This window comes from Pezoporus flaviventris, unplaced genomic scaffold, assembly GCF_033815535.1.
Source record: "Pezoporus flaviventris isolate CSIRO_AGI_PZ_B2104156 unplaced genomic scaffold, CSIRO_AGI_Pfla_v1 ptg000035l, whole genome shotgun sequence".
Taxonomy (NCBI): Eukaryota; Metazoa; Chordata; class Aves; order Psittaciformes; family Psittacidae; genus Pezoporus; species Pezoporus flaviventris.
In genome coordinates this window covers 6,929,242-6,955,099 of record NW_026892583.1, presented here as the reverse complement: position 1 = coordinate 6,955,099, position 25,858 = coordinate 6,929,242, and the positions used below count along the sequence as shown (strand labels likewise).

General features: G+C 36.8%; 1 protein-coding gene across 4 annotated transcripts in view; it reads right to left on the bottom strand.

The window, feature by feature from the left end:
- The window catches only part of ARID4A (AT-rich interaction domain 4A), a 49,933-nt gene that overhangs the window by 8,372 nt on the left and 15,703 nt on the right, over nt 1–25,858 (bottom strand). For all 4 annotated transcript variants that reach the window (XM_061462415.1, XM_061462417.1, XM_061462416.1 and 1 more), the window contains exons 6-17: nt 24,916–24,995; nt 24,716–24,810; nt 23,989–24,121; nt 21,992–22,071; nt 20,170–20,246; nt 18,169–18,335; nt 9,580–9,652; nt 7,008–7,102; nt 6,758–6,855; nt 5,079–5,307; nt 2,769–3,019; nt 737–934 (exon numbers count right to left, since the gene is read on the bottom strand). In XM_061462415.1, coding sequence (XP_061318399.1) covers nt 737–934; nt 2,769–3,019; nt 5,079–5,307; nt 6,758–6,855; nt 7,008–7,102; nt 9,580–9,652; nt 18,169–18,335; nt 20,170–20,246; nt 21,992–22,071; nt 23,989–24,121; nt 24,716–24,810; nt 24,916–24,995 — 1,576 coding nt within the window. The remainder of the gene's footprint in view (nt 1–736; nt 935–2,768; nt 3,020–5,078; nt 5,308–6,757; nt 6,856–7,007; nt 7,103–9,579; nt 9,653–18,168; nt 18,336–20,169; nt 20,247–21,991; nt 22,072–23,988; nt 24,122–24,715; nt 24,811–24,915; nt 24,996–25,858) is intronic.

The following is a 25,858-nucleotide window of genomic DNA, read 5'->3' as shown; positions in this document are numbered from 1 at the left end:
AATCTCCTGAGTTACTAAAAAGGTAAAAGGACACGTGTAATTATATCCCCACACACATAAACTTTGTGTTGCCACATAAAGAAACCTGCTTAGTTTAATTAGAAATGTATGGATTTGGAACATCTCAAGTTATATACCAGAAATGTTCTAGTTTCAAAAATTCATTTTGTGATATGTTTGTCTACACACTAAACAATGCTCTTAAGAACAAGAGCAAAAAAGCCATTTCTGCAGCAGTGCTGAATATAAAGCATGGCTGGCAAGAGAAGCATTTTAAGATTCTGTAGCTCTTTATAACAACCATTCTTTATAATCACAGTTAACATGCAATACAAGATTAAATTGTGTTGCCAAAATTTCAGTGCTTGTTACACTCAATTGTAGAGGTCTTCACCATCATCAATGACTCCCATAAATAAAGTCCAATAGTGCTAACAGTAGCTGACACAGTAAATTACAGGGATGCTCCTGTGAGGAGTGAGGATTACTCACTTTAAGCCAGATGAAAGCTTTGAAATCTCAGAATATACTCCTTGTACGTTTCCATATTGTAGTGTCATACCATGAACAAAATTACTAACACTGAAACGTGTAATACAGTCAGATCCTGTTACCATGTTGATAGTTCCATTCAGAGCCAAGTCACTGATCATCTCTTTTTGTTCTTAGAACAAAAATTCTTTTGTAAATAATCCATTTAACAAAAAAAGAAATGAAAGGCAATTGTTATCCTCACCTTACATTCCAACCATAGTAGTGAACTAAATATAAAACTTCTCCATCATCGATTTCTGTGCTTTTAATACTGGCTTCATAGATTTTTTGAGTCTTTCCACGTCCATATTTTACTTTCACTTTGGTTCCAGTCAGGCAGGGTTCTGCATCTTCCTCATCCTCTTCACCTTCTGATTCTCCTTTGTTCTCAATTTCCTCCCTGCAGTAAAGCGTATTTAAAATGCCCACTAATTAGAGACAATGTTTCAACATTTAACTGGGGTAGCCAAGCTACTACAAAAGAAAAAGGCTACAAGAAAAAATATTTCCATCTTCTCTGTCCTGCACTGCCTCTGAAGCTACCTTGGACACAGCTTCTCACATCAAGAATAGGACTTTGAGAAAACAGGAGTAAGTGCCAAAAATATCCAGAAAAAATATAATATAAACACAATTTTTGTACACAATTATGTGTACAACTACCTCTGAACTTAAAGTATTTTTAAATGAATATTTTGATAATGCAGAAAGAGGTGTAAGTTAACTCAGTGTTTGAGTCCTAAGTAAGACAGGAAGAACTGACTTTGGCATGTTATTTAAAAAGAAAAATTCTCTCTCCTACAGTTTGCTTAATAGGCTACAGTTTACTAACAGTGTTCATTAGCTTGAATGGCCATCATAGTGATCCCCTCACTATTCCAATGAGAAAAGTTGATTATAACAGTGTTTAACAAAGACTGAAAGTGTCTACACACCTCTTATTAGCTACATCTACCTCTTATTATAGCTATATCTGATATTTAAACATTCTACCTAAACATACTTTCAAGAATCACAATCTATCCTATTTTTACCTATACTTCTCTCCTTTTTTTTAGGGTGAATTTAGCATAATGTAAAAGTTAAACTACAAAAAAAGTCACCAAAAAAGAAAATAGTGAAAAAGACTATAGGTTTGCTTTTGATGAAATATATTCATTAGCCTTCAACAGCAACTATTTTGCTGTGGCAAATAATTAAAGGAAAGAGGACCAGAACCATCCACACCACTTAAAGAAAAAACTCTTTGGTGCCCATGTCACCCGATATCCATCCTCCTGTGACCTCCTGCACACCAAACACTGCACCTTCACTTGAGGCATTTCCACATGCTATGGGACACTGCAAGATTATCTTTTTTGGACTGTATAGAGACACTTTCTTTAAAATAACCATGTGTTTCTCCTACTCCTCAAAGCTCTTTAGAAGAAAACACACAATACCTGTATCAGGCTTCATTCAGCAGTAACTTGTGTCCAAACCACTTAGCCACAAGGACAAGAAAAACAAGGTAGGAAAGCCAGTTTAAGCTGGTAAGACACTGCCCTTGACCACAGCCAAAGTCAGCTAAGAGGTCTACTCTGGTAATGAATTACTCACCTGGTCACACTCATTTGTAACCATGACTATATATCCAATTCAACTTGTCAAGCTTAGTCTGTGGATGCTGTTTTTCTTTTACCCTTCCATGTCTCTCCATTCTCCTCTTCAGCCTACCTGCGTGTTCCATACAAACTCCCTCTTTCCTTTTCCTTTCCTTATTAGCTGATCCCCTGCTTGCCTGCCTACAATACATCAAGTAACAAAAACAAGCACCCTGTAGGTTCACCAGCCATCATTAAACACTTTAACAAAAGCATGGGAGAAGAGGGTCTCTCTTTTCCATTTGCATTTCAACTGCCCAGACAAGTCTGCCCAAACGGTTGCTCATCATCCATACAGCACTTGACAGACACAGCCTGGTCTACTCTGTGTCTGTACATACAACTGTGACAAAGCACTAACATATCCTTGGCAAGACCTTCAAGAAAATGAGTCTGCTGCCTACCAGAAAAAGATGCTTCCATGAAGTACAGCACATTTACAAGCTTGAAATCAAAGTTTCCCTTTCCTGTCTTGGCTGATGAGTGAATAGGTCCCCAATTTCCACATTTTAGTTGTGCATACTCCTGCTTCAGGTATGGCTCAATCACGACAGACATACGCGTAAGAAGGTGACATAAGTTAATGTTTACCTCTCCCTCTGCCTCTCTTCCTCTTCATCTGACTCTTTGTCAGAATCCTCCTGTTTTTTAATTTTTTTCTCCTTTTGCTTTGGTGTACTTTTTCTCCCTAGTGAAGTTTCATTTTCTTTCTTCTCTGCATTCTCAGGCATTTCCTCTATATCTTTATTTTCCTTGTTACTGTCTTTTAATTTGTCTTGTGTTTTATCCTCTTCACTATCTTTTTTAGCTGGGGTTGCATCACGGGGAAGTCTTCTTCGTCCCTAGAACAGAAATAAGAACAGTTTAATGACTCTTGTCAACTGTTCTCTGTATAGTCCAAACCACAGTGAAGAGGGAAATAATATTCCTGTATGGAAAAAAAAGCTGGAGATAACAGCAAAAAGCAAAATACTCTAAAATCTTAAAATAACAGCATGAAGTCTTGTTATTTGGGAGGAGGGAAAAATAAAAAAAAACACCAACAAACCAAACAAAAAAACCCCAAACAACAAAAGAAAACAAACCCAAACACCTCCCCCCCCCCCCCCAAACCGACAAAAAAAGCCAACAAAAAAAACAACAAGCAAACAAACAAAACACCCCACAAACAAACCCAAACCAAAATCACTCCAAAATAAAGTCATTCTGCTTCATTTAGAATAAAGAGGATGAACTTCTGATTACCTTCTAGAGGATTTCAGGACATTTGTAAGGTCTGTTGCCCAAATAGAAAGGGCCAAAATGCCTTGCTCAACTACGGCAATATCATTAAAGTGCTTGTAGAGGACTTGATGATGCTTGAGAGGCATCTTCATTCCTGACAGCGAACTGTTACAATTGCTGTCTGGGGCTATCTGCAACTGCTTCTTGCGGATCTAGTAGAGGATTGTCATTTTGGTATTGAAAGTCTCTTGATAGGGTCATTGCTTTGCAATAAGAACATTTAAAATACATTATGAATGCAAAATTAATTATCTGGAAGCCATCCAAAGACAACAGTAATGGAGGTACTGTGATAATTAAAATTCACAGTAACATAATGACAAACACTTCAAATACTTTGGAAAAATAATAATTCATAAATAGATAGCTGGTGACTGGATTAATAAAGTAATAAGATACATGACCAATATTTCTTTAGCAACAAATTAACACAGCCAGCCAATGATAAAAAGGGAAAAAAATTCTTCTACTTTATCCTCTCACCAGTTTTCTTCCCCTTTAAAAAAAACAAAAACACCACACAAAAAGAAACAACAAAAAAAACTCAAAAAAAAAACAACAAAAAACAAAACCACAACCCACCCTAAAACCCAAACAGCAAAAGCTAACAACAAAACTAATGTTATGCCATGAGGTTCATTAAGGCTGACACAGCTTGGAAAAGCCACTTGCAGTTAGATAGAAATGTAAAACATAATACATAATGTAAATACAAGTTTAGATTTGTCTTTTCATCTATTAATTTAAAAGGCCATAAACCTGCTTGAAAAGTTGGTTTGCCAGAAGTACTTTAATCAAATTACACTTCAGTTGAACAGAATCCTTACAATTTGAACAATTTAAAAAGTAGCAATTCCTGTCCTTCAGCAATCATGCTCTGTTAAAGAACATAAAATGTCCTTTTAACAGAATTAACAGGAGCGCTACAGCATCATATTCAAGTACCTCAAAAGTACTCTTGTATTCTCCATCAGGTTCAGTATCCACTATCTGATGGGTCACTGATCTTATCTATGTAACTACTGTTAACCACCCTCCCCTCTACAGCACTCAGGGATGAAGGAAGACAAAATATAAGTGTTCCTCCCTCTACTTTGCCTATATACTGTAAAATTGTAGTGTTTATTAAAAAAAGAGATACTGTGATAAAAACCAACTCAGAGAAATGGGTCTTCCTTTGATTCTTAAAGCTGTAGTAGTCCCTTAATATTCTTGCTTCTTGCTGGAAAGCTCCATATTCCATGTACCTGTAGAAATTCCCACCCACAACCAAGACTGTCCTGCTGAGTTTTACAGGCTGATATTCTGACGATATCCAGCCCTCAGCAGCTCTTCAAGCTCTCCCTGAATTGAAACACGTCTGACCTTCAACACAGTCTGAGCAAATCCCTCAGATGGCTTAGAGTAGAAGAAATAAACAAAACTGATCTATTCACAGGCAGAACATAATTAACCATTAACACCAACTCTGTGTTCACAGAACCCTGTCCTATGCCTGTACAAGTATGCCAATTCAAACCTATAATCACTCCACAAGGGAAAACTCATTATGTAAACCTTTCACTATACAAAGGTATTTTGTTAAGTACTAAATAGAAACCAATTCAAGCCACTTACCCTTGGGGATCTTAGTTCTGGTTCTTCTTTTTCACTTTCACTGCTGGAATAATTTTCTTCTGCTTCTTTTTTAACTTCTGTTGGGGACATTTTTTGTTCCTCCTTCACACTTTCCTCCATTGGTTCCATACGTTTCTGTATGTCTTCTACTACTTTTTGTTCATTGTGATGGATGGTCCTAAACTGAATGTTTGCAGAACGGCAATACTCTTCAAAACCATAAAGATACCTATATACGCAAATAAAGTTTCATTTATATTTACTAAAGTGCATAAAAGCTATTTTCCTGCTCAGAGAAAAACAAAAGAAGCAGTAACTGGGGGGGTGGGGGGGTGGTGAGGGGGGAAGGGGTTAACAGTGGGGAGGACAGAATAATACCAACAAAACCAAGCAACCCAACAAAAAACAAGCAAAAAAAAAAAACCACAAACCAACAACAACTCAAGCCCAGATAAACAAAAAGCCAGAGATTTTGAAAAGAAACTATTACACACACAAATCAAATGGTGAGAAAGAATCCACACAGGTGCTTCCCACAAATTTAATTTCATCCCCATCCAATTGAGAGTTTGTGACAGTAAAGCCTAAGAACACGTATACTGTTCTGCAAATGAATAATGACAGCTAAAATCAGCCTAGTATTAGAATATGGGCATACAAACAAGTTACCACATGGTAACAAACTGCCATGCATCAGCTTGTTTTCTGGTATCTGCCTGTGTGGACACTCTAATCCAGTTATAGGTGAGAGAAATAGGAATTAGCTTATTCCTGAAGGAATAAATATGCAAGTTACAACAACCCAGTACATATTTGCCAATTACTCTTTTTATGATATTCTTCTCTCTAGAATACAGACCTTAAATACGTGCCCTGTTCAAATCACACTGCAGACAGAATATTTTCATCTTCATCAACTTTAACATGAGTTATTAGTCATCCCTATTCAATCAGCCAAATTTCCTTAGGTTCGACTCAAGAGAACCTCATTGTTCCCTTTTACTCAAAAAGCCCAATTGTTTCTTGTCAAACTTCCAGGAGGATAAATAATAAAAATATTTTTTATTTAGAAAAGGTTTCTATTTCAAAAGTTAAAACACAACTGAAAACCAGGGGTCAGAATAGAAGAATTTATGCATTTACTCATTCCAAACAGTGATTTTACTACTTCATCCTGTCACATCCACCACAGCAACGTAAACTAAATTGCCCTAAAGCCATTATTCTACAGATTCCACAAAGATGGTATTTAAATATGCAGTCTGAAACACATCTATCTCTATCAATGTTTTTCAGGAAGCTAAAGAAACTGGCATAAAATTCTCCTTGCATGCAGCATCTACAAAATTTGAATTTGCCAAAGCTTTTTTTTTTATAATTTCACTGTTGTACCCTGAAATAACATCACCACATGCTGAAAGTGAATGCTTCTTGATAAGGAAATTAGCAGAATACTAATGTATTAGAGCAACAGGAACTTATGCAGCCCTGAACACATACTCCTGTCCTCCACTGTTTTTATCCTCAGTACTGGAAAATGCTCAGAACTGTTAACTGAAGAATGACAACTACTGTTTCACTAACCTATCACAAACTGCTTGAATATTGCACATGCTACTAACAAAAAAAAAAAACACCCAGGAAAATTGTTTTCACCATCATACAATATGAGAACTTACTTTCTATAAGCAGTTTTTACATTGTAGGAAGCAGCCGAGTTCAAAATAGGAATGCCAAGGTCCATATAAATTTGCTTCCATACAGCACCACTCTCAATCTTCGGGAGGGGAAAAAAAAAGGGAAGAAAAAAAAAGAAGTTTTCAGGTTTTCTTAACCGAGAACATTAAGGAATGATATATAACACAGCCACAAGCCACAGCCCTTAAGAATGAACAGAGATACATAGTTCAGGAAATGTTCAACACTTACATTGTCACACCCACCCTGCTGATATACCAGTCTAAAAAGTTGGAAGAGATTAAGGTCCTTGTAGCCCAGAACAGGTGGTTTATTGATAGGAGTACCTAAATAAAACAAAACCAGAAATAAAAATTTACCACAAAGAACAACAAACCACTTCTTCCATTCCTTTAGAACACATTTGATTACCAATATCTTTCTGCATTTTAAAATCTGTATTTAATAATTCCAAGATAAAAGTCACAAGAAGTTCATAGTTTCCAGTCAGGAATTAAGGCTTCACCTTCTTTTGAATGCATCACGTATTTCTGGGTGGTTGATTAGCACACTGGCACCAGCTGCCTGCTAACTGTCATTTCTGGACCTCCTTTCAGATTTGTGCCATCAAACTGGCTGCATCCCACTGTCCCTCTCCTGAACAGGTAGACAGCCAGAATTGCAGCAAGCTCCGCAGAACACCTGATGAACGCTGTTACAGAGCAGTGTGTGAAGAGATTAACTCAAAATACTGTGGTCTGAAAGGAATGAGGAAGCAGCAGCAATGCTGCATTAGGAAAAGATATACACAAGCAAATTGTCAGACTTTGAAAAAAGCACAAAGCCCTAACAGGATGTGGCTATTTGGGACCGCTCTGGCAAAAAACGAACAAACTCAAATCAGATGAGTGGCAATGATGTAAAGAACAATGATTAACTGCAAAACAAGAAACCAAAAGTGACTTGGGGCAAGTGGCTGTGTACATAAACAGTACTCCTCCCAGCAAGGAAGAATATCAAACCTCACACCCTGCTGCTTCTCATCTTCATGCAATTATATTTGGAATCATTAAAATAATGTTATAGGACTTTGAGAACACTGTCATGATCACACAAATCAAAACATACATACAAAGAGAACAGAATGTAGAACAAATCCTGGGAGAAAAGAAATCTTCCTATGGGGGGTGGGGGTGTAAAGGAAAACAAATTAATGTACACGGGCAGGGGGAAAGACCCAGTCCTGAAAAAGTCCTGTATGTTGCTCTCTCAACATATTAGCTTAAATGACAGTGTCTGGGCTGAGCCTTCAAATTTGGTGTACAAATGCTTGTACATGATCCCTATGTGGTGTATAGTCTGAGACTGCTTAAGAAAGGGAGTGAGGAAGGAGGAAAACAGAAAAGAGGGAAGATTCATGCTACAAGAAAGAAAATTGTGGATTAGTCCAGCAGCACAGGAGTATTTTTTTTCCAACCTGACATAGACTCTTACTCCCCCAAGGCAGGTTATTCTCCAAGAAACACTGGTTATACACAGGAGGCCTCAAAATTATATTGGATGAAGTCAAGTATATTTTCATATATATTTCAAGATCAGTTTCTAAACCTGTGATAAGAACTGGCAATAGTGAATAGACTTTGAACTGTTCTTTTACAATTTTGTGGGCTAGAACGCACCTCGCTCATAGGGATGCAGAGCCTCCTTTACAGAGGTAACTAGATTTCTCCCCCAGATTTTAAAATGCAAGAAGAAAACTGGGGGAGGAGTGGGGGAAAATATTCATGCACTACATGCACTTTACATTTTACTCTTAGCTTTGGTTACTTCAAATTCAACTACATCAACATTTGCTGTACTATATGCACTATACTACAAAAATATAATTCAGGTAACTTTTGTCAAGGAAAAAGAAAGAAAAATAGAGTAAAAAGGCAATAGTTGCACTTGTAGTCAACCTGCACCGGTGTTATTGCTGGATTAACACAGTATTCAAATTGTAATAGCAAGTTCATAAGCAAAATGAACAAATATACTGTAGAAGATAAAACTCCAGGCTTTTTTTTTTTAAGCAGCGGAGTTGTGCAGGCAAGGCACAGAAAACATTCCATTTTAGTGTCAGCCTCATCAGAACTTCAGATGTGAATGGTTTATGCAACAACAGTTCTCCCCAGTCAGCAGGTATATCCTGCTCTCTATACACAGAGCATGCACTTCCAGTGTATACCTTAGACCAGGACTATTCCAGTACAGTCTCACCTAATTCTGTAAAGAACAATATTTAAAATATGCTATTTTCTTGTTCTAGCTACAGGACAAAGTAACAATCTCTTAAGTTGTCTCCTCAGGCAAATATCACTGCTACACCTGCATATGATTGAGACAGTTCTGCAAGGAGACTAAGATGACATATCTCCCATTCCCTGCTGGCTGAATTCCACCATCCATGAACAGCCTCCTCAGGTTCCAGCCTCAGATTAACAGCAGCAAAGTTCCCAGCCATGGCTGTCACAACAAACAATCAACCAAGAGCTTATTTAACAGGGATTGTTAGCATTAAAAAGGTTTTGTGAAAGCCAAGAAAAACAAAACACCTCTAGAGGGATTTATGTTTCCTCTGTGTGCTGTGCTTCAAAGTACTAGAAGTAGACCTGCCACATGTGAAAACAGGTGGAAGTGTTTCTCCTTGCACCAAACTAGCTGTTATCTTTTCCACTGACATGACAAATATGCTCATAATAAAACCCATTACATTTAAAAGCTATTTTAAAAGCCATTAAAGTAGGCTACAGATTAAATTACAAATAAATACAGCAATTGTTACCTCTGTCTTCCATAAACTTGTAAAGCTGTTGGAGGAAGTTGTCCCTCTCTTCAGGATCAAGCTCTTCCTCAGGCTGTGAAAACAAATGCAGTCATAATGAAAACATAAAATGTAAGAAGTAACAATTTATTTTACAAAAGCCTAAGAATGAGAACTAAACCCAAACCACTTCCCATTTGGCCCTGCACCCATATAATGGTGAAATATGCAGAAAACAAAATTTAGTCCAGAGACTGAAATGTGTACCTCATGAAGAGAAAAGAAAATGCAAGTCAGGGAAGGCCTCAATCCATGACATAAAGAATATAAGTATGACCCTCAAAATGAAAACACTAATACACTTTCCATACAGTTCTAAGCAGAACTTTTATGCATATTTGTAAGACTGACGCAGTTCACAGGAGCTCTAGGGGTTTTGGTTTGGGGTTTTGTTTGTCTGGGGTTTTCTTGTTTAACTCATCCTTTTTACCCCAGCTCTAGCTAAGGTTGCAGAACACTTCTTTCTCCAGCCATTGCTGGTTCTAATGCTCCACACAGTAGTTTTACTTTTTGTAATTTAGATTCCACTGTTTGATTTCAGCTCATATTTGGAAACCCTTTTAGTGCTGCTTCTGTAATTTATTATTATAAATTCCTTAGTTTTACCATTCCAACCTAAAAATCTTAAAGAGTGAAATATTTTTTTTCTATTCAGGTGGAAACCATGAAAACACAGTACATTTATTGGGGGGTGGGGATGGAGAAAAAGAGATGTCTACATATACTCCATGGATTTTTAAGATTCTAGCAGAGAGAGAAAGAGAGAAAAAAATCCCTGCAACACTTTACACATGCCACTTTCTTCTTGCCAGCCTGGCAATCATAGGGATTGCTGGTAAGGCAGTCTGCACAAGAAGGACTGCAGCTGTCTTGAAGGAAAGACGTAACAGTATGTGTCAAAAAAGTCTTATCATTCCATTATTAAAAATAACAGAAAAGTCACAAGCAGTTCCAGAAGGAAACCAGAATAGCAATTTCAATTTCAGTCGTCTCTGCATTCTGTAAACTTTAAGCTTCAAGGCAGGAAGACAGGCAGTGAAATGTAAATGTATATGCTACTGCTGCGTTAAGCAGAAAGCAATCTGCCCAGCATCAGAATGAATTTCAGCCCCGCCGGCTTCAGTGAATGCTGAGCTTCAAAGCCCAGCAGGGCTCACCTGCAATCAGGTAGAGACAATACCTGTTTCCTATTTTCCTATTTTTTTTCTTGGGAAATAATTGGAGAAAATTAAATGAATCATCACAACATTGTACACCATCAGTAACCATTTGCTCATACCTCATTATAGGGATTATATAAAGAGAAACAGTTATCTATAAAGTTAGCATAACCTCCCAAGTTAACAAATTAATTATTGCTATATAAACCACTTCTTTCTTCTCTCTAACTAGACTGCGAACCAACTTCAGGATAGAGAAGTTTCTACCATCTACTCTAATGTTTACCAGTTAAAGGCAATACAATTTGAACTATGCAAACTAAATATATCTAAATAACAATAAACATCCTGAAATACTTCTGAATAGTTGAATTCAAACCATTTCTTTCATATAGGCATGCCAAACCAGAACTGTAGGTCAGAACTGCAGAAATGTAGGTTAGAAATAGCACTCTTGCACACAAAATGTTAACTGTTTCACTGATAACAAGTATTTTCAGCTGAAGAAAAGCAAAAAGGAAAGATAAAAAGCTTTTTTATATACTTATAGGACAGGGGCATAAAGCCCAACTGTGAGACATCCTGAGTCCTGCACTTGCTTCTCTGTTGATGGTGTATGAGTCAGGTTGCCACCCCTTGACAGACAGAGCCTGAACAGTGCCTGGCACCAATACCAGAGTAAATACCAAACCCTTCAGAGAGGTGATCTGAGTAAGACCTGGAAGTCTGACCAAGGAATAAATCACAGTTCAGCTATTTCAAAGTCTTTTTTTGCTACTTGCCAAAATGAGAAAGTCCAGCCCTTCACTGATATGCTTATTAAGATACATGGACTTTTATAAGTGGTCATTTTTTAATCCAGGTTATCTATTCATAACTGGACATAATGAATTCCTAGGAGTGTCTACTGTTCCGAGTTAGAGTTTTATTTTAAATACATCAAACATCACCCAAGATGCTATATCAGCAACCTTAAATCTGCACCTGAAATCAAGAAAACTTGACACCACAACCTGTGATCAGCAGTAGTGGGTGACTGGAGAACTAAAATTCCCAGTATCTGTTTCCAGCAGGCACTGGGTCAACACTGCTAGCTGCCAGAACTCACTTTTATCCAGACACTTATGTCCATTTTAGGCTGGGCGTAAGTTAAGTTCACAGTAACAGTTGTGCAGAATCAGTTTCTTAAAGAGTTCTGTCTCTCCGTTTCATTTTATTCTTATATAAATGGTGCAAAAAAGGGAAACTGTAGTCAAAGATAAGTCCTACTGCAAGGCAAAACAATATGCAGTTTTTAAGCAGAAGGAGTTCAGAATGGAGACATTCCTGTTCTTCATCCAATACCCATAAGAAATGCAAGATGAGAAAATCTTTTTTGTCTCAGGGTGAGAGGCTGAACCAGAATCTCCAGGATGACCTTTTTTGCCCATAATTAAAAAGTTGAAACATTATGGGTTTGAGATTTTTTGCTCCTGACTAGCAGGTCACATCAATTAGAGAATACTGTAAGGAGTAAACCAGTGAAATCAACAGCTACACAGGATCTCTGTATAAGGAAAATACTTCTTTCCCAACACTATTTCTTATTGCTTTCCAAGTAATACTGTGTTCAAGTAATTCGTAAAATTATTTTAAGAATAAGAACCAGCAAATAAGCACAACATGAAACACGCAGAAACTTGCAGAAAACTTGTCACTGGTTTTGCTTAATTTTGTTTCAAGCCACTTCATTCACCACGAGTTTTCCTTCTGTCTTCAGCATTATTTCAAAGAGTATAGCTTTGTTACCCTGACTCATCGTTTACTCTACAGAAAGATGTTAAAGCTTCTGTGGATGCTCACCTCTAGAGCTGAGTGGGAGCACAAAGGATGAAACAATTTCTTCTACAAAACGAAGAATGAATCTCTACTTAGAAGCACATACACCATATACTCAAAATCAATATGGGGTGAAAGTACCAGGGATCTTTCTTTTATGTTATTAATAGACCGCCAATACCATAAACTCTTCTGTGAAATAAATGCAAGCTAGGAGGAAGAACAATTTGTACAGGATTTGGAGTTCAGAAGAGTGTATGATCAAGACAAGCTGCCACAATTAGAGTTAATGTAATTTTGTTGCTTCAGAGTACTTAAATGTGTTTTCATCACTTGCACATTTGCTTTCTGATGCCAAGTTTGAACACTAATTAGGAAATGAAAAGAATTAAACCAACTGCAACAAGTTAACAGCTTTACACCATGTGGAGATTTAGAGTGATCTTAAAAATGTTAGTTTCTACCAAACAGGAATTCAACCATCTTCAACAATGGCTCACTCTAGAGCTGTGCCTCAGTTTGCAAGTTCTTCACTCCTTTTTGAACGAATATTCTGAGAATGACCAGTTAGCATAAAATTGTGACCAAGAAAGTCTGTGTGAAGAACATTTGTGCATGGTATGATACAGGTCATAGTTCACAATAGCCAAAACCACTCCAAATGCATGTATGCATGAGAAGGACGATTAGCTAATCAATATTTAGCTAGGGTTTTTTTAAAGTTATCCTGCATATTACACATCACAGCTGCCTGGGGTTTGTTTGGGGTTTTTTCAATATACGTAAATAAACCACTTGTTTCTGCATACCATGCTTCATTAACTTTGGAATTACTGTATTCCTGTATTTAACTTTTAGAGTCAGCTTTTTCAATGTTATCTTACAATACAGAGAGGTTACAAGAGAAATAGATAATTTGGGTATCATTTTATGTGGCCTCCCACAGTCGCTTAGAGAAAAGACTACAGGGGAAACAAGAAGTACTCTGAAACAAAATAAATATTTGAATAGATGACTACTGACCATTTGGAGGAATCTCAAGCTCCTAAAACACATCATGGATTTCATCCTCATTGACTCATCCCTCCTTTATGAACTTAGTGCAAATAAAATATACAGTAATAACTTATTGTGAAAATCAAAATAGGTACACTGGAAAATGCTTCTGGCACTTTCCCTGCTCAACAGCGTAAAGCAACTGTGACCAATGTTTCCTGATGATGCTGTGGTGCAAGAACCCTAAAAACTTTAAACGAATGCACACTATTAAACATACTACACATACATCCTTCAGGTGACTGCCAAAATGAAGACTAAGAAAATTCGTCTAAGCATACACCCTGAGGTGCTACAGCTCCTTTTACAATGAGAGGCACCCCCAGCTAGCTGGATATTTTCCATGAACGTTTTTTGCACGTCTGATTAAGGGAGGGAAAAGTGAAAGAACAAGAAACTGTAATTAAAGTGGCACAGATAAACTGGAAGAGTCTCTCAAAGACAGTGTTATAACTAATTCTATAGGTAAGACAGAAATCCCTTTTTGATATTATAAAATGATACAATTTTGAAACTTGCAAAATTCAAACTCTAAAGAACAAAATGCCTTCCTTTTATCTTACGTGAATGTATCTATTAAGAACACATACTGAAGATGCATCTCAAATAACTGCATGTTAGATCTTGATTCTTTTAGAATCAGAATGGCCTACAGGGAGACTGAGAGGCAAAACCAAATGTTGCCTCCATGTTCCCAGTAAAATTGGGAGTATTCAACTATGTCATCACGAGAAACAAATAAGTATGATTTCTTCCCTAACAGAACAACTTGCAAACAAGTAAATACAGTAGTATATATAATCTGATTTTTAATAAAATTCAGGTAATGTTCCGAAAGCTTCTGTTTTTTTGTGGAGATACTGCAGATGGGATTTTCTCTTTCCTTTTAGCTGCAGTGCATTCTTTGACTGCCAAATGTGCCCTCAAAACACAGTTAATTCTCTTGTTCTGACATGTTAAAAACTGGCTAAGAACCAAAAGCAATATCTGAATTTTTCTCTGGATTCAAACCCCTTGAGTGATTCTTTAAATTTTCATTTGATAAAGAATTTTTTTCTATAGTGCCTCTGGATTTTTTCACTTTTCATGGTGCAAGCAGTACCTATTCTGTTATTCAAACCTCACACTGTGAATGAAAAGTAATCCTGAGTTGCCCCATGTACTGCAATTACTGTCAAAAATCCAACAGTTTGACCATGCTGAGCAACTTGGTGTAATACAATTTCCATTAACGTCAATGACAAGCAATTTCCACGGCATCCTCCTCTGTAGTCAACTTTGGACCACATGAGTCCATTATCACCAATGAAGAGGATTAGCATCTCACCACCACCATACTGCTTCCACTCCTTAGCTTATAAAAGCCATACAAGAGCAACTACATAAAACCTGGAAACCCTGTTGTACCCATTCTACTGTACACAAAAGGTAGCACAATTAGAAAGTCTCTGTTAGAATCAAGTTAAAGATTTTCACCCAGATACTGGAAAAATGGCACGATCTATAGTAGATCTCTTTGCTCCATAATCATTATTAAAGATCCTGCTTCAGAAAAATAGCATCCTTTCCACTCCCAGAATTAAGACTTTTCTGACTGACTTTATCTTCTCATTATATATTAAGTAGGCCTGTGTCCATTTGATTGATTTAATGAAGGCCTACTGTGGCTGGTAAGCAGCTGGGCAGGGCTTGACAGCAAAGCTGCTGTGCATTTCAGAAGATGGGGAGGAAAGATAATGCTTAAAATCTCTCTCCCATCTCTAGTAATAGAACAATTTGCAGTTCTAAAACAAAAGGCTCACTAAGAATATTCTGGGAGAGGATGGACAGAAGCTATTTTTGACCTTGATTAATAAAGGAGAAACACTACAAAATGTAAATGCAAAATTTGAGTGATTCAACATCTGTAGTTAAATAAAGGCAAAAAATATCCACGTGTCGATTCCCTCTGCAACTGGTGTTACTGCCTTTATAAGGGAAAAGAAAAAAGAAATTTAAAAATTCCCTAAATGCTGTCTAATTGCAGTGCAATATCTAGTATAGCCCACAATTAAAATAAGATGATGCATTGTAACAGCTGAATCAGAAATTTGATTTAATGGGCCAGCATGGCAGTTCAGCTCTGAAATAATCTACAAAGATTAACATCTCTCCTCTACTACATAGCTTCAGCATGAAGATGCTCACCTTATTTTTACATGCCTACTTGTCACCTGGAAATAATGGATTCTACACCTTCGCCTACCAGCATATCTACCTGTCTGGAATCCTTTGCTTTACTACTCTATATTTAGATTATTCTTCTAAAATAACCTCTATTTCTTTGACAAGAATGCCTTTTCCTTTAAAAAAACAAAAAAAAAACCAAAAAACCACCAAGCTCCCCCCTCCCCCTTCTTTGTTTGAAACACACTGCACTTATATGCAATAGCCATGAATATTAAAAATGGATACTAGAAAACTACTATAGCAATCCTTGATTTTTCGTGACCGATACGCTGCAATTTGAACCAATGTTAATACAAACAGACCAACGCAGACTGCAACAGTTCACACCCTGCAAAATGTGGCCTATTCAGTCCTTTTCACTGCAAACAGGAAAAAACCCAGAGGATTTTATATTCTGCAGACATTTATCCTTATATTTATCTAATCACAGCATTATTCTCATACAGACATCTACCCCATTTTCCAGAACACTGTTATCAAGGCATACAATTAGCACCTAAAAATAGATTCTTATTGTCTTTTTTACCTGGAAAGCTCTACCCTGGTTGCATGCTCTACCAGACAGTTCCCAGATCACAATTCTAAGTCAAAGCCACATTCTTAACAACCATGTTAACATTACAGATTAAAACACGAAATCCTTACCTAGGAGCTGCATTCTTTCAAATGTAAAATGGTTTTACTTCCTCTCTATCTAATCTGCCTACTGCCTGGACATATTTCAGCCTGACTTCCATATATTTGCTCGCTTTCTCTCTCCCTGCACGGCACCCGCAGTTATACGGCATTACTTACATTCTCTTCCATGTAAAAAAACCCTAAAAAATAAAATAAATAATAATAAAACCCCAGACATTACATGGAAGGCAAAGCAAAGAGACAGCCCATTTCAGAGCATCTGGCAAACCTCCCCTTGGCCGCCGGCCAAGCCTCCGCTCCAGAGACCTCCCCCCACCAGCTTCCCGCTCTCCGCGCATGCGCGCTGCCAGCCAACACTTGGTTGCCGTGGCAACGCTGTAGGCCGCCTCCAAGTATGAACGGCCATTCTGTGCTGGGCCTGACAAGGCCGCACGCTGCAGGGCGAGCGAGAGGGAAACGGGGCGGGACCTCCCTCAGGAGGCAGAATTCACCGCATTTTTCTATCGAAACGCATGTTTCCGAGCGTCCTGTGAGAACCGCACAACGAGGGGAAAGAAACAAATCCAACAGCCAAGCACACCCCCTACTTCTAAAACCTGGCAGCAGAAATAAACGGAAATTCCATACACAGCTTTGATGACACGAAGAAACTAGCTAACTTTGTGGAAAAGGAACCACTGAAACCAGTCCAATGCAGAAAAACATTATACTGTAACTATTAGACAGCAAGTCCACCCCCACTGTGGCTGATTCACGACCTGTGATCCTGGTGTTAAAAACTCTTAACGTACAATTCCTAAACAGCATCTTAGGCACCAAAGAGCTTTTAACGGGCACCGTGCCTTAGCTTATGCTTTCAGCCTATTGCCTTTCCTTCAACACAGAATCATAGAATAGTTAGAGTTGGAAAGGACCTTAAGATCATCCAGTTCCAACCCCCCTGCCAGGGGCAGGGGCACCTCACACTAAACCATGTCACCCAAGGCTCTGTCCAGCCTGGCCTTGAAGACTGCCAGAGATGGAGCATTCACAACCTCCCCTGGGCAACCTGTTCCAGTGCCTCACCACCCTAACAGTAAAGAGCTTCTTCCTTATACCCAATCTAAACTTCCATTTAAGTTTTAACCCATTACCCCTTGTCCTATCACTACAGTCTCTAATGAAGAGTCCCTCCTCACATTCCTTATAGGCCCCATCAGATACTGGAAGGCTGCTGTGAGGTTTCCACGCAGCCCTCTCTTCTCAGGCTCAACAGCCCCAAAATTTGTCTTTTGTTCTTTTAATCAAACTACAGTTTTCAGAAACAAGTTACACTTTATACAACCTATACTTGAAGTACAAAAGAAAATACAAATTTACTTTTATTTATACCAGGCTCAGCACCAATTTTTTGCTTATGTCTCTCTTCCGACCCAGATTCGTTCCATCACTCTTTGCCTTGCATTCTTAAATTCTAAGATTTGACTAATTTCTGCACTGGGTAACAGGAGGCAACTGCCACTCACAAACCCCAGTAAAAATAACTATAGCAAAGGAAAGATGAACGATGTGATTATGCTACATCTGAGAGTACTGGAAAGTGCAAGACCTTCAGGAAGGGAAGTTATTAAATTATCTTTAAAGAATTACTAAAACTGCCCAGACTTACCACTACTTCTTCAGTTTTCTCTTCCCTTTTTAATTCCTCTTCATCAGTTCGTGCAGCAGCTCCATCTTCCTCATCACTGCTTGAAGACTCCAGGATTTCGCTTATATCCATTTTCCAGCTCCGAGGAACAACCTTAGTGCTGAGAAATATGCTTGCCTCCTGTAGCCCTAAAGAAGAAGGGGCCCTGGTTTTACCTCATCCACAGTGTTCACAGTCACAAAGTATTTTTAATTTCCTTTTCACATTCTTGTAAATCACAATTATGACTTAACCCAAAACTGGAATTAAGTAATAAAATACAAAATTCAGCTTTAAACACTCAAGTTTACAAACTTTACATTTTGAGACTGTCAAATTTTAAAAATCAAGTGTCTGCAACTCAAGGAGTTTAGAGTTGAACACACATGTTGAGAACATACATCTGTGGGATGTATGTGGATGTTTTCTAGGCATAAATCCCCACGAACACTACTATGATTTACACCTAATTATATGAATGGTACAAAGACAGGCATCCTATACTCTTTCATATACATTCCATCCAACTGTAAACCATTCTGTTTCCTAAGGGATAAATACTGTAATAAAGCTATTTAAAAAACATAAACCCATCACAGTTAGATCAACTACTATGACTTACTTTGTTCTTTTCAAAACACCTTCATGTCTTAAAGTTCAGATTGCACAAAAAAATGTGAATATTTTCTCGAAGAGTGCTGCCTAAAGAGATGCTATATTTATGTTTGGAACAGAGGAAAAATACAGTAGTGAATGAGAGAGGGATTGATGGGACATGGAGAAGTCACACTTGTATAACGGGAATACCTCAAATTCTTTCCCTTGAAGACGTGCTCCAATGGGAGAAAACAACAAAGCAAAACAGACCCAGATAACCCCAAAATATGCCTGCCAGTCGTAAGTCTGCCAGTCATAATAGAAGACTTTAATAAAGATGAATCAGAAGAATACCCAAAATAGGGACATGCAACAACTCACAGGTCAAACACTATGACTTACTTTGTTCTCTTCAAAATACAAAAGAAGACAAGGCAACAGGTTTTAGTATCTGCTGATTAACCTTGAGAAATCTGTCTAAACTCATTTTGTAAAACCATGAGTACCTTTGGTTCCACAATATTCCCTCATAGCAAAGAATGTCACAGCCCAATTATAATTACGATCAGCACAGTAAAAAAAATCCCTTTCTTTTGTTTATCTTAAAACTGGCATCTGATCTTTTTTTGGTTTAAAGTTCTTGTACTGCAAAACACTTATGAAGAAGAAAGTAGAAATCATTAAAACCACCTCTAGCTCTCATTTCTAAGTATCATGTTAAATCTTTACTTACTAAGAAGCTGTTCCGTACCTTTACTCAAACCAAAGGAACTATTATTATGTGGGAATTTTTGTTGCTTAGTTATTAATAAATATGTTTTAAATATTTCTTCTTGACAAATTTCATGGTTTAGGGTCTAAAAACAACACTAAAAGAATTATTTACATTAAAGCTCACTAAAAATAAGGATTATTGTAGTCACATCATTCATCCATCTATAAATCAAATTCTGTAATTAGATTTTTCAATCTAATATTAATTACAGGCAGGCTGTTCTAATAAAGTTTACACCTTGCTGTCTGGGTATTTTTAATGTGAAGTCTAAGTGTTTTGAGCAATAGCACAACACTCTGGTGCTAGAAGATGTAACTGTATTTCATTGTTCAATGACATTTCAAATACACTATCTTGAAAATATTCTATATCCTTTCCACAAACTTGGAGAGGATCAGAATAAGGAAATAAAAACCAAATAAACAAGACTCCTAGGTGCTATTTTAATAAGGCAGCTACATCCAAAGTTTCTCTAATTTATCATATTTAAAATTATTTGCAAAATACCCAAGAGCAATTATCAGAAATCAACAGATCATCATTTATCTGCAGAAGTTAAAAGCACTACTTCATGAGATTTCCTTTAACACTTAGAATTTATTCTAATTTACCTTTTTTAGGAGAGGACTCAGATTTTGGTAAGTTTTGAACATCCAGTTCTTTAATGTCTTTTCTTGCTACTGAGTAACTGAAAAAGAACAAGGTTCTGTTACAATTTGTAAATCACAGTAAAGTAAGCATTTGCCTTAGGAGAACAGTGATGTCTAAAATTGGCAAGATTTATCATTCACTTTCAAGATCTTTTCTAAAAAAATGAATGCGTAAGACATTACCGTAGGTCCTAATACGGAATTCAAACATAGAGCAACTTTCCAGTCTTTCTATGAAACTCAGACACTAAAAGAGCCCTTGTAATTAAGTAATTAAGAGAAGTTTGTAAAGCTTTTGTATTTTAAATGTTTAACCTGCGCAAATGTGCAAATGCAAAATACTCCACACAGGGAATAAAAAAATCTAAATAAATAAAATATTGATGGGAAAACATTCACACCAATCAACAGCTGCTACCCAAATAGCATTCTAGCTAAGATGAAAGAAATACTTATGCATTTCTACTAGCACAGAACAACAGTAAAGCCAAATTCAAACAACTGCATTGATAAACAGTTTTTGTTTTTAAATTACAAAACTGTTCTCATAGCAAAATATATGGCAGTTGCTATGTTCTAGTTACAGTCAATATTCAGTTACTGAATTACTACAACAGAAATGCTAACCAACCTGTAAGGAAAGCCTTACAAGTGAGTTACTATAAAAGATTTTTTTTTTCTTTCATTATTTCAGAAAAACTGGATTAAAACCTCAGGAACCGGAGGCTGTCACTTTCTGAAGTTAAAGCCATAATACTATGGGGGAAAAAAAAAGTGAAACAGCAAGTCTGCATGCTTTTCCAGTAACATCCTACCTTCAGTATATAAAGAACCATTTATCTAGAAGGCTGATAATACATGTCTACATTAACAGGCCAAACTAAATGAAGTCTTGAGTTATTTGAAATATGTTTCAGTAATCAAGTGCTCAGACCCTACTTAAAATCAGAGTTACTAAAAATCACAAATTCTTCACTTTGAAAGAAAGAGGGAAATAGGTGTGATAGCTGGCCTTTGGCAAGGAAGCTTTTAGTTACAGTACATTGAGACAGATGCATTAGAAGTAAGGATGAAGAGAAATAAAGGGAACCAGCTTTAAAAAAAGCAGGCTTTATACTCTTGAATATATTACTCCTTAAGCAGGACAGACATCTCTCTCACTCTCCTTCCTCCCTCCTCATGTTGGGCTGGTGCTGGGGTATGTGTGTGTGTGTGTGTGTGTGTACACTAATAGGACAAATCTTTCTTTTTGTAAGAATCTTGTTTCAGATTCTGTAAAAATTTTAAAGTTATGTTACATTCATTTTTTTATTAAAAAAGTAAATTAAACACTTCTAGATTTTGCTATTTAAACAGTCACAGACATCGGGCACTGAAGGCAATGAGTCAGACATCCAAACTACATCAACAGACATAAAGGCGAAATAATTAAGACATTAAGGGAACCAATTAGAACCAAAACTCACGCTTCAAAGAACAGGAGTCATCCAAAGTGTTAACACTTGGAGGTTTTTGAAGTTGTTGATTTTTGGTTTTTTCATAAAGAAACATCAGAAACTTCAGTAATCCAATGAACTCTTACCAGACCTCACAATGTAAAAGTGGGCAAGTAAACACAGCAGCAGTTAACTTGAAATGGATTATGAATGACAAATGTGTACAACCAACTTTACACAAAAATGTACTCTGTCCTTATGGAAGGAATAATGCCTTCAGAAGTAATGTGTAATTAGTTTTGCATTTTCCTCCCATGTACATCTAATGAAAGTAAGCTATTACTTACAATTTGGAATCTGTGAAGGATCGAATTAAACACTGGTCCTTTTTCACTGTGACGTCATCATTACAGCTGGGAGACACAACCTGAAGTTTCAAAAAACCACTTTTTAAAGCAAATAATAATTTAAAAAAAAATAAAAAAAATAAAAAAAAAATAAAAAAGCTGATCCTGAAAGGAAAGAAAGGCACAGCAGGAAAACTGCTGTCTTCCTGTTTCTTCTATGATAATTTCCAGTTCTGAGAAAAGAAACCTATTCCAATTTGTATTACTAAGGCCAACAATGACAAATTTCAAGCAGTTAATCTCAAACTATGAGCTTCACTTATTATGAACAAGCCACAAGAATCTGCAGTTTCATTTGTAAACTCAAAACTCATCTATTGGACGACATCATGGATTCCTGTTTATTCATTCTGCTTTTTTTCCTTTCTTGTTCACACAAAACCTGTTTAAAGCATTTGTTTAAAAAGTCACAGACCCACTTATTTGACACCAGCTTTCAAACTGAGGGGAAAGTAGTACGGGTTTTTTTCTGAGGTGTGTATAATACAAGACAGCATGGAACCCAAGACAGCAGTGCATCCTTCCACAGCAGTATCATCTCTTAAGTCTAAAAAGGTAATATAAATGCATTTGCAGTATTTGTATTAACACAAACAGAACAAGTTTACATTTTGTTCTAGACCATATACACACACAAAGTGTCAAAAGCACATGAACTTCTGGGTCTACAAGGATACAGTGGGAGCTGTGCCACCCCAGTCAGAAGTTTTACCCCAAAAGTCAAGATAAGACATTCCTGGTTTTCAGCAGAGAACAGTACAGGTGCACGTCCTCCAGTAACTTAGTCCCCTAGTTGGGGCCATGGTAAATTAAAATCTGTCATTAGTAGAGGCATATACAACAATCACAGCACATACAACAATGACAGAATTCACATTTAAAACTGAGATATATACAGCTGGGTAAGCCAGTGTCAACTATTCACTCTACATTACACTTCTGTTCTTTCAAGGAAGAGAAGATAACTGGCCATGTAGTTAACTGCCTCTTGATCCTGGATTCACAAAGGGAAATAAAATCTTAAACTAAGTCAGGACATTCTAACAGCTGAGCTAATCCTGAAGACTCAAAATAAAAGACTTTAGAATATACAATTAAGTAAATAAAATATGCAAACATTAGTGAACCCATTCTGACCAATGATCTACATAAAAAACCAAAGAAACAAAAATCCACACTGACAAAAAAACAAACTCCAAGACACCTCTGATGGATGACAGAAAATGTGTATTGAGCTTGCCTGACAATATCAGAAAGATTACTAATGAAAGCAACTGTTAATATGCAACTGTAAATTCCTCTGTGTGACGAAACTGCAAAGTGTTTACCTCTGCAGTACAAGTCCAGTTGTACTTGAATTTATTTAATATATATTTATTAACAGCAACTGCAATAAACAGCTATATCCTATATTTACAGTAAAATAAAAACAATAACCACCATCTACTGCTACAGTAACTGGCCATTTATGTAAATGCAAGCATGAAAGCAACTAGTATTTCATAAAATGGAAAGTTTAAGGGAAAAGGCAATCATTAAATACAAAAAAATTCCACTGCAATTAAAATTCATAAATCCAGTTGGCCTTAAACAGCCCTGGAGTGCAATTCCTAATGTGTCTTATTTTTAGAAGAAAAATATCATTACATATCAATCATTATATGTGCAGTTTTGAAAGACTTAAGAGGTTACACATAAATGTTAATCTTTGCTTTCAAACTCTTCAAAGACACTGTAGAAAATCTGTATTTTTTACAAATACGGGCAGCAGAGCATAGCCTGAGTACATTTGCAACTGCTGGAAAAGTTGTGAAGTGTACAAACCACTCTATCCAGGAAAACCACTACATGAATACTGTAGCAAGTCAGATGACACTCTTGTCTAAAAAGACAGTTATACTATGACACTAGAGATGTCAACATCTCAGGCAACTTACCAAAGCTGGATACCAGTCTGCCTTCTCAGAACTGCAAGTCACACTCACAACTTTGCCAAGCAATTCATCATTTAGACGCCTTTTATCTTCATCCTCTTCTTCGCTGCTTTCTTCTTCCTTTTCATCTTCAGTACTAAATTATTAAAACACACAGTATTTTAAAGTTTTTGTCTGAAGTTAATATTTGAAAGCAAATACAGCTTACAACCAGATCTTTTTTCCTGTTCTACACAGCTTCAAAAACAAAATGATAATTTTAAAAGCTGAAATCGCTTGAAATACACCTAAATATTAAGTGCACTTACTAAGTAAGAGGAATTTTGTAGAAATTCTTTCCAAGTAGTAGTATTTTGCAACAGCATCATGTTGAAATTGGAGGCATAAATCAGGATTTGATTGCGCAGACATGAAACAAAGAAAACAGTATCTACCCCAGAAATTTAAAACTTTTTTCATACTTTGTCCAGTATAAAGGTTAAAAATCCTACATTTTCTGACTCGAGTTCCTATTATATGAAAAAAGCACAAACTTAAGGCTACTACAAGCAAAACTCCATCAATTTCATAACAGTGCTAACATACAAATATGCTTGCATGAACCGAGCTACTTAAGTCCATAAGCTGTGCATTCAACTCACACGTAAGAGTATTCAGACCATTCAGTGGCATTACTTCAGTTTTGGCAAAGCACACTAAAGGAAAGCAACAGAGCACTAGCAAAACTCACACAGGAAGAGAGGATCTTCTTCCTCTGTTAGACTTTTTCCCAATAACTGGAGTTCCAAAGTGCTCTGGGTTGGTTAGTGGCAGTTGATCAAGTGTCTACATAGAAAAACAGGAAACAAAATTAGTTTACAATTATCTTCTTATTATAAAAAAATATAAATTAACCACTTAGTTTCTACTGCATATTCATCATCGTCTTACCTCACTTTCTGCGAAGTGCCTTTCTCCTTTCAAACATAACGAAGTTCGTCTCAAGGTCCTCTCATCACCGTCATCAAAAACTAGTATGAAGCCAAGGAAAACAATTGGTACAGGATGATTGGATCTCTTTCCCAAGCTGACAAAACAAGTCTACTACTCATCTCACAATCCAGAATATTCTCCGAAATGTGACTTCACAAGCAAAATTAAGGATGGTATTCAAGATTCAGTTTCACAACAGGTAACATTTTCAGATGGAGATTAAAGTAAGGATATTGGATGCAACAATTTCAGTCTAATTTAGACATCCTTATCAATACATTGCACATTTCAAACCATAGCTACTGCCTGCACACCAGTTACAATCTCTGGGGTTTGTTGGGTTTTTTACCCTGTCCATTTCTTCCTTACTTATGCTACCTTTTAATCCTCCCTCTTGCTACAACAAGCACCCAAAAAAACACTAAGTGGAAAGAAAAAGACTTCGCAGAAGTTTTTGCTACACCATCAGTGCTATGTTACCAACAGACTGCGAGTGCTGAACAGGCCCCTTTCAAAGAGTACAGACAAGGTGGCTGCAGTTTGGCATTCCAGTAAGGTAGAAGTTTATTTGTATGAGGTCAAAGTGCAGAGTACTACTCTATATTTAAACTACTTGAAATGTGCTTTGTCCACTAGTGAACTTTGGGGGGGGGGGGGAAGGAAGGAGTTTCAAGTGTTCTGCATATCAGCATGATGATTTTGACATACTTTAATTAAGAGATCTCTTGAGCTAGTGTGAATATCAAATATACGTTGTTAAGTTTCAGCAATTGGTTGCAGCAAGAAAAGCACTTTCATTTTTCAAATAACTAAACAGAACAGTCACATTTTCATAGTCTTAGATTAGAACCATAGCCTGCAACAGTAAACTATATAGAAAGGTACAAACAAAAATTTTATT